Below are 12943 nucleotides of genomic sequence, written 5' to 3'. Positions count from 1 at the left end.
TTGTTGTTAAAGAGGAAAACTACAGAACGACAGATTTATCTCAGATGCAAAAAGCCAGAGCAAATTCTTCTGAAGACGGTGAGTTCTGTGCACGATTTCTACAGCAGCCCATTAATGAAAGCTACTCCCAGCTTTTTGCTAGCTATCAGTTCCTCCAATGAAAACTCCTCTCTACTGGCACTCCAAGCAGAGCCCACTGAAATTCAGGCTTGCTCATGAACAAGTGCAGCAGGCATGAGTTTCCAACAAAAGGACACAACATACCTTTCCATCTGGTACATTAGCAGCTGGTGAAGACTCTGTAGTAGAGGCTGAGGGGAATATATGGAAGCTGGCATCTCTCGGAGATCTCACAATCTCATTCTGACGGTACAACCGGTGGTGGCGTAATTTTGAAACCCATGCATCAAATGTATCCTGGGACTTCACCTACAAAGTAACTCATTATAAAGAAGCATTCAAAATAACACTCTTTCTCCCGCAGCAGATTTTTCCTAATTACTATTATGTATTTCCACTGCGGATGAAAAGAGAATACATATTTGATGTATCACCTTCAGATGATAAATGTGCTCTTCCGTATCAAGATCTATTCTGCGAGCCTTCTTCTTAATGGACATAACTGATAAGCCTACATCAATGCTTCCATGTACTTTGCCCTTCTGTATCTGAAACCAAAAGCAGAGTACAAAATTGGTAGTATCATGTATCTCAATATATTTAACAGCAAAATACCTGGTACTGAAATGTTTTCCATTTTTAGGAGTATCTTATATAAAGATGCATAAAAGTTAAAACCTGTATTCAAACTAAAAACTTCCTCCTTTTATAGATGAGAAAAATATCTCACAACTGCAGAGCCAATTCCAAATGAAAAGTGTGATGGTTCACACTAGCATGTAACTACAGGTTAAGTGAGAAGCTGAGAAAATTAGACAGCACTTAGCTCCCTGCTGATACAGCTTGATGGTTATTGGTGTCTAATTTAATACTACCCTTATATCTCAAGTGCATCATAATCACTTTTCTGTCCTATCCACATACCTCAAAATAATCAGCTCTCCTGACATCAAAATTAAAAAGCTACAATATATGCTCAGGCTAATCTTTCAAATATCTTCATTAAGTTAACTTCTATTTTAACTTCTAAAGTTAATTTCTATTTTTACAGAAGTAATAAAGGGCAGAATCTGGGGGAATATAACAACCTAAATCTTACATGCTTTCCATATTCAAATCTCTCTTTGAATCCACCAACAACTTTCATGTGTATGCTTGTGATAAAGGTGCCTAGTATGAGAATGAGCAGGTTGAATTCTAACAAATTTTAAAATAGTCTTCAGCTTTACTTACATCAATTGGTGACTTTGAATATTTTAATAGTCCATTATCCAGGACGAAAAACCTCTGAAAGTGGAAAAAAAGTTTTTTTTTCTTAATGATCAGATGCAATTTAACTGTGCATAATAATTTACCTACAAATGAAAACAACTTTGTAACAATTAAGGACTGTTTACAGGTTGGAAAGAGCATAAGTATGGTAGCAAATTTTTTCTTTCTTCTTTGATAACAATTATCTTTTAAGTGTGAAAACCTAGATTCTGTTTCCAACAGTATACTCTATGTTGAACATTAGGAACGTTAATAATTAAGGACATTTTTTCTGTTTTCCAGCCAATTCAGTAAGGTCTACTAGAAAGACAACATAGGCAGAAGGAGATAAGTCTTTTTCATTGTTTTCCTCCTGTTTTCTTCCCAAATAAGATGGTCATGTTTCAACATAACTGCTTGTCCTCCCCATCCAGAAGCTGACAAGCTTTTCCTAGTGCAAGATCTACATCCTGGAAGGAAGACCCACAGATGGATACTCCTGCGGACTCCAGCTGGGAAGCGATGCAAGCTGTGAGACACGGCTCTACCATCCAAAACTTTGCACTCACAGCAGACCTTCGTACAGTGAAGTAAAGATGAAGCTGTGATTCATGCTCCTTATACTTCTTCTAGATGTAAGCTAGCTGCAGTAGTACAAGTGGAAATATTACAGTATTACCAGCAACAGACCCTGGTCATTGGAGGGTTTGTGTTTTGTACATCTGCAAGTGATATGGAGTGAGTCACTGTATCTTCATTGGTGCAGCTACAAGGAATAGGCAAATTGAAGCTAACATGACAATGCCTATCTGCACAAGTGCTACACCTTTATTTTGCTGAGCAGCTTTTCCCTACAGCAGAGAGCAGAATCCTCAATTCACCATGCTTCTCCAACAATTAAAGCTGCTGTAGCTTGTGAATACTAGACGGCTCTAGCTGCATTGCAGACAAGTTAGCACAGCATTTGGCACAGCATAAAGATGCAGCCTGGCAGGAAATGTAGATGTTTACTGAGATTCACTAACTTGTGTTATCAACATGCAAGTAATACAAACTACTTAATATTTTAGAGCCTACCCTAAAGCACTAATTTATGTTAATGATCTGGAACACAGCAAGTTATTACACAAGACTCTTTAAGCTGTCTGATACGGAAGAGAAGGATCACATTTCCCTGACACGAACCTGTTAAACTGACATTATGAGCAGGGTCAGTACTTGCATGGCAGAAAATATTTCCTAAAGATGCCTCTGGAAATAATGTCAGATGCACAACCAATGGTACCAAGGTCTGACACAGGGTGATAAAATTCCAGCTTTGCTGGAGGTGTAGCTTCTCAAATAAAATGTCAAAACAACAGGCTGTGAATTTTTAGTTTTACTATGTATGGTCATCAATGGACTAAAGAAGAACACAGTGTTAATTCCCTATTTTTCTGCTTCTGTAGGCTCCATATACCAATGACCTTTTATCACATCACATTTCACAGCATACAGCATTTCAGAAGCAGATGAACTACTACATAAGTTGTACATGTTGTAACTGGTATGCTAATAAAGCACACTGAGAGCCATCAGAATTTGACATACCTTGTTCAACAGACAGAGGATTCCATGGCTTTGCTGTCAGGTCACTAACAGCATACAGTACAACCACTGTGGATTGTAGTGTCTCTGGAACTCCTCACTGTGCTCTCAGCACGAAGTAGTGTTACAGAAATGGCAGGATATCAAGGCAATAGTTGGAAAAAAATGACTTACCGATGCACAGTTTCTAACCCAAAATTCAAAAGTTCCATTTCCTTAGGTGAAATGTAAGGTAGAGCATAGAGGGAGGCTGTGGAGCTAATTAATCACACTAAAAATTATTTACACAGATAACTGCTCTAAAGTCAGGAAGAGAAAAAAGAACACCGGGCAGAATCCCCTTTACAGTTTATACGTAATGTTCCTACAGCAAACACTTGTGAAAGAAACAACACATCAATGCACTGCATTTTAAAGGAATGGAAGCAGTGAACTACCCCATGCAGTCTCATATATCAGACTAGTTCTTGCTTTTTCACTTCCACTGTTTTCTTTTGTTTTCAAGATCTACTTTTCTGTTCTTCAAGTATTTCAAAAATACCAGTTTCAAAAACTGTAGTCTCCCTAGGCTAAATTCAAGTGGTACATAAATATTTGGATGCCAAAAACATAAATTCTAGCTAAGTAAAACAAAACCAAAACAAAATAAGGTTGATAGGTCAGCAGAAAAAAAAAAAAAGAGTAGCAGACAGGTGGAAATCTTGTACTGATAATCCAGCATGTGGATACATTAGTATAACATTCACAAAGAATAGAGAAATTAAAAAAACTGTGTTTTATACTAATACAGTGTGAATATGAACACAGACCTAAGTTGCATTAAAAAATCAAAGTTAATATTTTACTAGGAATAAAAAAGCCATTTATAAAAGTAGGTTTCACTATTCTTCACAATACAATGCTGTGTCCTAGAAAAGGACCGTTCTTGATCTACTCTAACGTGCCAAATACAGGTGGGCATCAATAACCAAATCTTGTTAACAGAGAATTTAAAAGAAGTGCAATTATTATGCTATAAAATACAGGCAGAAGACATAATGAACACTGGGTTTAGGGCTAACAAAAAGTAAATGTTCATAAAGAAATGTCTCCACATTAACTAAATAGAAACAGAAGATTCAGGGGTTGGGTTTTTTTCTGTTTTATTTTGTTGCTGTTGGTGTTTGTGATGGTGCTTTGTTAAATAGTCATGCTTCATGTCCACAACGAAGATTACAGATACACTGACAAACAATTCAGGGACAGAGATGAGCAAATCTGCCCAGCCACGAAGGCTGAAGGGAAAAGTACTTCAGGGGATGCTCTCCAGTAAGAACTCCTTGGTTCACACCAAACCCTGCTCAGCTCTCATGGAGTCTTGGCTGCTTCCATGTAAACTCAATTCAAACTTACACTGCACAGCTATATTTTGTTATAATGTATTCAGAAGAATGAAAGCAATATTGGCTAAACCTCTTAAAACACAAGCCATCTACTGTATTATTTACACTGTCTGCCTGGATTTTGAACATAACATTACACAGCCAGCCCTGCAATGTTGAAGCCACAAAGCTGTGTGTGCAGACTAATTCTTTGTACACTCTGAAGATAAAGTCATTCACCGAAATTCCGGGCTTTTATTTGTCAGTCATCCTCCATTGTATTTTCTCTAGGCAAAAAACTTCAAACCGTGAAAGGAAGCAATAATCCTTTGACCGTTTTATGAGAACTTTACCTTGTGCCAACCTTTTAAGGGCCATTTTCTCTTTTTCAGCATGAAGCCTTCATGTTTGTCTGGCTTCTGTACATGAGTCTGGCCAATTTTCAGACCCTCTATGATTTCCCAACTGTCAGGCTCCTGGTGAAAAAGCATGAACGTATTGATTAATAACTGTTCGAACACATGATGTAAAACTGCATTTATATGCAGCACAAATTCTGTAGCGCAAAACAAAGATTATCTCTGCATAGTAAGAGCTAAAAAGATTCAACAGATATTGTAATTGGAGCATGGGCAGAATTTGCATGTTCAAAACGTAACTTTACTCAGAGCGCTCCTCTAAAAACAGTGAGATCATGAGATGAAATGTAGATATCTTACTGTTAAATACATGGGAATATATTAACAGTGTACTTTGTACTATGCCCTGATCATAAGAATACGTAAGCTTTCTTATCTCTAGCATACAATCTGCACTGATTTTGGATACCCCTAATTTTCCTTAAAATCTGAAGTTCAAGCAGAAGAGGTTGACTTGTGGTTGGTCTTCAGTGGCAGTTTATGAAGCAGAGCTGCAGAGGCTATTTGCACCTTTAGAAATACGTAAAAGGAAATTAAACTTTATTAAAGTTTCTTGTCATTCATTTTCATTACATTAAGGGAAAAGCTGTGGGAAGCTAACTAATTCTCTCTTGAGAAAAGAATATGAGCTGCATCGTTTCAGACACAACCAGCTAGACCTTTCTGAGAGCCAAGTACATTCCTCGCACACAGAGCTTATTATGCATGACCACTTCCACAACTCAGGTCTGAGTTGTGAAACATCATGGTGAACAGCTACAGGACGCTTTCAGTGAGAAAGTCATGCCTTTATTCACATCCCTTGCTGCTATCATAATCAACAAATGTTGCAAACTAGCATTTTCTCAGCTGTCACAACTCTCACTCATAATACATAAAGCGACTGCAAGAGGGAAGAGGTCATCAAACATTTGAAGACAAACAGAAGTTCTTCCCTCCATTTCCCATGAACCTGCTCACAGCCAAAAACCATCAGCCCTGCCTGTGTTACAGAGCTTCAATACCATCAATGTCACTATTGTGAAAATATGATTATAAATGTAACGCCAAACTTTATGTTTACAAACCTGAATAAGAAGTTGCTAATCTAACAAGGATGAAAAGTTCTGTCCTAAGTAATACTTACTGCTGTAAGTTTTAATAAAAATCTTAGGCTCTGTTTAACTTCCCCTGCATAACTGCAAATTGAAACTATCACGGGGCCAGTAAACACAGTTCAAAAACCATCACTTTGATTTCACTGTGTTTTGAGATGATATTCTATTTCCATTACTCAGCAGGAAGTACATTTGCATTATTTTTTCCCCATGAAGCACTTGGCTCTTAAGGGGGGAAATTAAACTATGAGTCCCCTGGGGCAAGCAGAGGATCTCTCCTCTACTCTGCCAACTGACTCCTGATATTGATTTTTCCTTTAGAAAATCAGCTGTGGGCATAAGTCTTTTATCTACCAGATAACATCAGTATTGATTACTTCTCAACCAGAAATCACACAATCTCATAGAGCTATTTATTTAACCGAAAGGCCAGATACAGGAAGACATAATAAGCCACTATTCAGTGCAATAACCATTAGCTGCCTTTTGCTGCACCAGTGCCACAAGCTGTTATATAGCCACCCCTAACCATCCTAACTGCAGCTCACTTCATCCACGTTTATTATGATGAGATGTGCCAAGTATGAGGTACACTGTGCCACAGACCATTCTACTGCAAGAGCAGCCAGAAAGGGGAAAACAGAGTGACAACAAAGGTCCCTCACCTGATACTGGATCATTCAAAGCACAGCTTTGCCATTTCAGGACTTCTATGGTTCACAGCACATTAAGTGAACAGCAGCTCTGCACGGAGCAGCAGGATCGGGGAACACAGGCAGATCTTACAAGCCTAGCTCTGCACATGCCCCAGATACTGGCAAGAAGGGACTTTATTGCTGTTTTTGTTTGTTTGTTTGTTTTCCCAAATAAGACAGGGCAATTTCACTTTTACATAGTTGAATAGCGTGCTTCACGTTGAATATGTTTTCGCAAGTATCATGAGTTATAGATATTTAATTTCAGTTTTTATTTTCTGCCAAGTATTCTATCACAGCACCCTCACCTTTTCAGAAACAAACTTGCTTTTTTATATGAAGTAACTTAAAAATGAAGCCTTCTTTAATCAGAATTGGACTTATTTAGAATCAGCCCTTTCAGATTTCAGGAATTCAGCCCAGAGGACACCAACTACAAAGCACCGCATGTGAGGGTGCATCATTCAGGAACTGGTGCTGTTACCTCTACGGTTCTACTGAAGAGCTCAGCAGCGGTTTCAAGCTTCAAGAGACCACCTCAAAAATTGCAATTAGGAGGAACGTTACATGTATTTTTAATCAATATCATATTGATAAGTAGTGCTTTGGGACTTGGATATGGTTGTTGTTATTTTTTCTGATTGGACTGGAACACTGCTCAAAGCCCCTTCTAGCTCCATATTCTGAGATAGTCAGTCTTGCTTCTGGGAGACATTCACAGAATGGTGGAAAAAAACATCTCCGCCACCACCCAAATCCTTAATTTTGTTAATACAAAATCTAATAAAGATTACTGGCCTCCCTGACACCTAAGGCAGCAAATAGGCTCAAAATGCATTCAGTGGCAGAACCATAAAAACCAATAGCCTGAAGCTTAGTCAAACTACACCGTAAGAACAAAAGAGAAACAGTGCCTGGATCCCAGCCTGTACTCTTGCTTACCTTGGACAGAGAGATAGGGTCTGTTTCAAGGAACTGCTTGCTTAAGGAAGGGTCTGTGCTTCCCGAAGAAGCCTTCCGTTCCAAAATATTAATGCTCTAAAAAAAAAAAAAAAAAAAAAAAAAAAAAAAAAAAAAAAAGAACAATAACAAAAAAAATCAAATAATCCTAAAGATGACCACTTAGCATTCAAAGGTATTCAAAGGTATGTTTATGCATTAAAAATGCATATCGAGTAATGAAGGACTGATCACATACAATATAGTTTAGAATATATTAGAGAGCATATAATAGATAACAAAGCCTAAAACTTTACATAAGCATAGCGGCTGAAAACTTATATGAAGTACTCTCTATGCATAACAAAGTTCATCTTCCAGGGCAACACATCTCTTTCCTGCCTTTCTTATTACCAGCCTTAAAATTAATGACCCTACTTGGCCTAGAAATGAGCGGGAACTAAAAAAAGACTGGCAAGAACTGCATTACTTGCCTTTCCTACAGAGGTTCAAAGTGTTCCCAGCTGGACCTATCACCTTTTCTGCTGAGCTGAAACACTGAGTGTATATATCATACAGTAAGAACTGCCACACATTAACTTCCAAAACAAACCATTACAGGAAAGGCATTCCTTGGCTTTTTCTTACTGGCTTCTCAAGTCATGTAGTAACATGAGTACAGCTTATTCACAAGATCAGCCACAGGGTCTATGCTGACAAGCTTGCTGATGAACATTAATCGAGCAAAACAACCTTCGACCATTACAGCTGTTACAGCCCATCTGCTCCATTTTGCATACTGTCTGATTGGAACAATTTTGCAACATCCCATGTTATCAGTTGGTGAAAATTGCTGGTACCTCTGTGGCACGATATGAAACTACTTCATTTCTAGCACATGTAGCACAATGATAGATTGTGGCAATTACAGTTCTCTGAGATATGTAGGTTTTTGTCTACTGAAAATTACAATTAAATTTTTGTTCTCAAATCAGCTTCCTTATATTCACCAGAGAAGAGACTGGAGACGCTACATAGGTACAAGCAAGTGTAGAAACTATCAGGGAATATAAAAATACATATAAACAGCAGAATAAATGTTATTATTTATACAGATAGCTAAGCACATCAGGACCATATCTGAAGTAAATTAGAATAAACAACTATTCAAAGAAATGCACATTTTACACAGGCCGCAGAGCAACTGACTGTTCTTTTTCAGTTCGCAACTGTGAACAAATGGAAATATATGGGAACAACCTCTACCATCAGAGGAGATCAATAAGCACCCCTGCCACAGTACAACAATAATTGGTGCTTATTTTCAGTTACTGTAATTTAATTTTACAGCCAAAAATAATAAAGGAAAAACAGCAGGGTTATGCTGCCCACCCCATTCCTTGGGCCAACAAGGAGAGCTTTGCCATCCATGCTTGAAGTTTACTGTTTTATCAGAGAGAGACCAAACTTGTTAAGCCCAATGACCACTATCAGACAGCTGAGAAAATGGCTGTATTTTTTTAGCACAAGTTCCTATGCTACATGTCGAACAATTTAATATATTTATTTGACCTTAGCATAATAATACTAAAGAAAAAATACAACAAAATGATATGGCTGAACAGATTTAATGCTACATTTGTACAGAGCATCAGATTTGAACAATATACAACCAACATAACGATCCTCCAAGGAAGGTTAAAACGCCTCAATTATCACAATCAGGACAACTCCCAACTTCCTCACCAGTTCTGCTTGGCAGGCATGAACCACTCCATCTTGAGATGGAACAATGCCCAACACAGATGTTCTGAAGGCCTCGCATCTAGCAGCCAATGCAGTTTGTTGTTACATAACTGCTATTTCATTTTGTAAAATATTTAGAGTGGAGCAACCCAGCAGCCCCTGGCTTGCCAGATTTCCAGTGACATTTTCCACTGCATCATTTTAAGGCAAAGTTTGTATGCTTTGGTTCCTCTCTTTCTTTGTATTCTTAATCAGCCCTGTTATTACAGTTCCACTACAGTTGAAAAAATACGTGATTAGCTAACAGCACTTTAATGAATGCTGACATTTTCAACTATTTGTTTGGAATTCAGAAAATGAACACTTACAATTGCCTTCTTTACACTCCTTGTTTCAACAAACGTTATCTCATTTACTGTAAATACTTGCTTTCCGGTTCTTTTCTGTCATAGCCACTGTTACAATGACACAAAATCCTTCCTTTAAATCTGTGACGTGTCTCCAGTATAGTATTAAAATACATCCTTTGGCATAAAATGTTTTCCATTAATTTAGGCTATATTTCTGCAGAATTACTGCTGGAAATTACACTGTTGGAAGTTATTTGGCATTTTGAAAAGCAGCTCCTTCTTTGATGCAGGAATTTCTTTACGCATTTATCACAAAGAAAAAAATATTTAAATCTAAATGTTATCTTTTCTTTCCTTTAAACAAGAGAAACGGAATCAGTAAAGTGAGCTGCTGAAAAAAAAGTAAACAGGAAGCCAACATACGCAGAACACAAATGTTGATTCTGCCCTGTGTTCAGTTCACATCGCTTCCTAAACAAAGCTGATGGAAGAGAATAACGATGTGATGACGTTTCATATCCTCACGTTCTCTAGAAGGCAAGAATAGATAGAAAATATATCTTACAGCATCTTCTGCATATTTTGACTCTATATAATTGACACTACTATCAATTTTGTCTCCTACTGAAGAGGTCAGTGACCCATTCACCTTATCTACCCAAACAACGTTAGCTCGGAGCCTCTGGTCTCCATCAGGTCACAGAGGCTGCAGACCCTAATGCTTCTTAGGTGAATATGACTTCCCCTCTGGAAAAAAAAAAAAAAAAAAAAAAAAAAAACCACAAAACATTCAAGTGTGTATTCAAAGGGAAAAGTAATTAGAGATAGGAAATCCAATGAAGGACACATCTGGCACTCAGGTCTCCATTGCTGCTTTGCTGCTTAATTATTTAATGAAATTAATAGCATTTAATGCAACGAGCTCTCTCATTTAGTTTATAATTTACAGACTTTCAAGAAAAAGACAAGCTGGTGAGGAATTTATCACTCACATTGGTCTAAGACTCTCTTTATTTCAAAAATAGGCACAACATGACAAAGAATTGGTGGGGGACTGTTCTTGCTCACAGCATTCAGCAGCCTTCAACACTCATAACCGCAAGATGTTAATTGACATTTCAGCATCAATGCAAAATAAAGCTTTTCTCTCTTCTGGTGGTGGTTTGTTGGTTGTTTTTTGCTTTTTTTTTTTTTTTTTTTTTTTTTAAATCCAGAGTACTAGTCTGTACATTTTTTTTTAATCTACTGTTTTCACTGGCATTGTTTTTACAATCTAGATACCCCTGCACAGAATTATGCCTGTATTTCAAGCCCACATCATATGAAGTGAAACACTTAATCACTTGCTGTCATCTAAAAACAGAGCATTTTCCAGTTACCTGAAACACAACAGCAGTAGCAGGATAAATGCAGTTTTGACACCTTCTAAATAGAGCTGCGACAAATGCTGAGTTGCTTTGCAATATTACTCGCAAATGTAATAACCTTGAAATTTGCTTTTATCTTAGGCTGCTCCTCGGGCAAGTCTGACTTTCCTTTAGTTGATGCTAGAATAAAGACAAAGTCCCACATATCACAGAGAAGGGTGATCACAAAGCAAAGCAACCTTGCTTCTAACACTGTATCTCTCCTTCCTTTCTTTCTATTTTTTTTTCCATGTGAAATCGCTGTGGTCCTACAGAAATATCAAGGATTTTTGGTCTGCAGGTTTTTCATCAACTCTTTCTGGACTTCTATTTTTGCATTGTAAGGCAGTATGTTACACCAATGCTTTTAGCCTCTGGAAGCAAAGAATCCTTTACTTTCAGAAGAAACTTTCAATAAGCTGAAGTTCTTGCTTCTCTGATGAGTTTCTTAGAGGAAGGCATTTACAGAACTGGACAAAGCAGAGAAGAGCTGTTATCATGCCAGCAATCAGTTGGAGTGACAGTGGACTTGGGATGACTACCAAATCATAGACGAAGTCTTTAATGACACTGTTCATCTTTTACATTTTAGATTTTGACAAGCTTAACTCAAAAAAAGCACAACAGATAAACTGGCAATATCTGACAGAAAACGTAAGTGTTCACTAAATGATACAAAGCTTTATTATGACCGTTGAAAAATCACAATTGAAAGGATTGATATTTCTCTAAACAGCCCCAGAATACATTTTATTAATGCTGACATAGCTAGCAAAAGAAAATAAGGGGAAAAAAAAATCTCCGTTAACACAAGAAGATTTCTGTGCTGTACTCATATATTAACTAATTCAAGAATCCATGGTGATGGGCCTTCAGAAAATACACACGGTTTTCACTCTAATAAATGGTTGCAAACAAGTTTAATGTAAATCAAGTACCATAAAGTTGGACACTCATCTAAAAGCGCAAAATACTACTGAGGAAGAAAACACAGTTTTGACCTAACAGCTTCATTACCAATGCTAGGGTATTTAGGAAAAAACAGACTCTGGTACAATAAATATTTTTACTATGGCATGCACTTATTTTGCCTAACACGTTTCTGAGTCTTGAATATGGATCCTTCCAATCTTGCACAAGTATCTTGCAAACAGAAGTCTTCATACCATGCCTGCCATCATCTCCATTTTTTATTTTGTGCCTTTTATCTCCACTGAAGTAATGAAACCAAAATCATGCTTCCTTTTCTCTTGAAGAAATCATAAACATCACTTTGGAAGCACTGAACTTGTCAGAATTTGTGCTTGTGTGTACATACACACACACACCCCTCATCAATAGCAGCCCTTTAGGGATCAAGTTAGAAAATGAGTGCATACTGTAATAATCTCAGTGTTTGGGGACACTTGAGTAGTATGACTTTTATTATTTTATGTAAAAGCTGACCTTTTAGCTTACGTTGTCAAGAAAAGGAAGGGAAACATGCCTGTGCAGGCACAAGCACAGCAGAGGGGGAAAAACGAGACAAAGAGAGCAGGAGTGAACATGTTCTAAAAATAGTACTTTATCTATCTTAATTTGCATGGGTAATTGAGCTTTTATGCAAGCAATTTCCTGTGTTTTACAACAGAAGATAGCTACACAGGCCATTTCTAATCAAACTGACAGTCTAAAAAGAAATCTCTCCAGTGCACGCCTGTGAACCCCACTGTGCCCCCATGCTTCTGGAGGCAAGGTAATTCCAACAGCCATGTTGGTGGGCTCAGACACATACGGAACAACACTTTAGGTACATATACAATTACTCTCAACAACTGGATCACTTGTAAACAATTGCTCATGGATTAAATTCACTGTAATAATTGACAAATAAGGAATCTTGTAGGCCTGGGAGTTATGATTTCAATGACAAGTGCTATATCATTGAACATTCACAGTGGTGGTCCTATATCTTCCTAAGTAACTCAATTCC

At 37.5% G+C, this 12943-nt stretch overlaps 1 protein-coding gene across 4 annotated transcripts in view; it reads right to left on the bottom strand.

The window, feature by feature from the left end:
* The window catches only part of OSBPL6 (oxysterol binding protein like 6), a gene marked incomplete at both ends in the record, with an annotated part of 41674 nt that overhangs the window by 24158 nt on the left and 4573 nt on the right, over positions 1 to 12943 (bottom strand). For all 4 annotated transcript variants that reach the window (XM_079539426.1, XM_079539427.1, XM_079539429.1 and 1 more), the window contains 5 exons: positions 265 to 429; positions 555 to 668; positions 1354 to 1407; positions 4673 to 4795; positions 7473 to 7568. In XM_079539426.1, coding sequence (XP_079395552.1) covers positions 265 to 429; positions 555 to 668; positions 1354 to 1407; positions 4673 to 4795; positions 7473 to 7568 — 552 coding nt within the window. The remainder of the gene's footprint in view (positions 1 to 264; positions 430 to 554; positions 669 to 1353; positions 1408 to 4672; positions 4796 to 7472; positions 7569 to 12943) is intronic.

Source organism: Tetrao urogallus (genome assembly GCF_951394365.1).
Source record: "Tetrao urogallus genome assembly, chromosome: 8".
In the NCBI taxonomy this organism is placed as follows: domain Eukaryota; kingdom Metazoa; phylum Chordata; class Aves; order Galliformes; family Phasianidae; genus Tetrao; species Tetrao urogallus.
The sequence above is the reverse complement of the archived record's forward strand: the minus strand, read 5'-3'. Positions and strand labels throughout refer to the sequence as shown.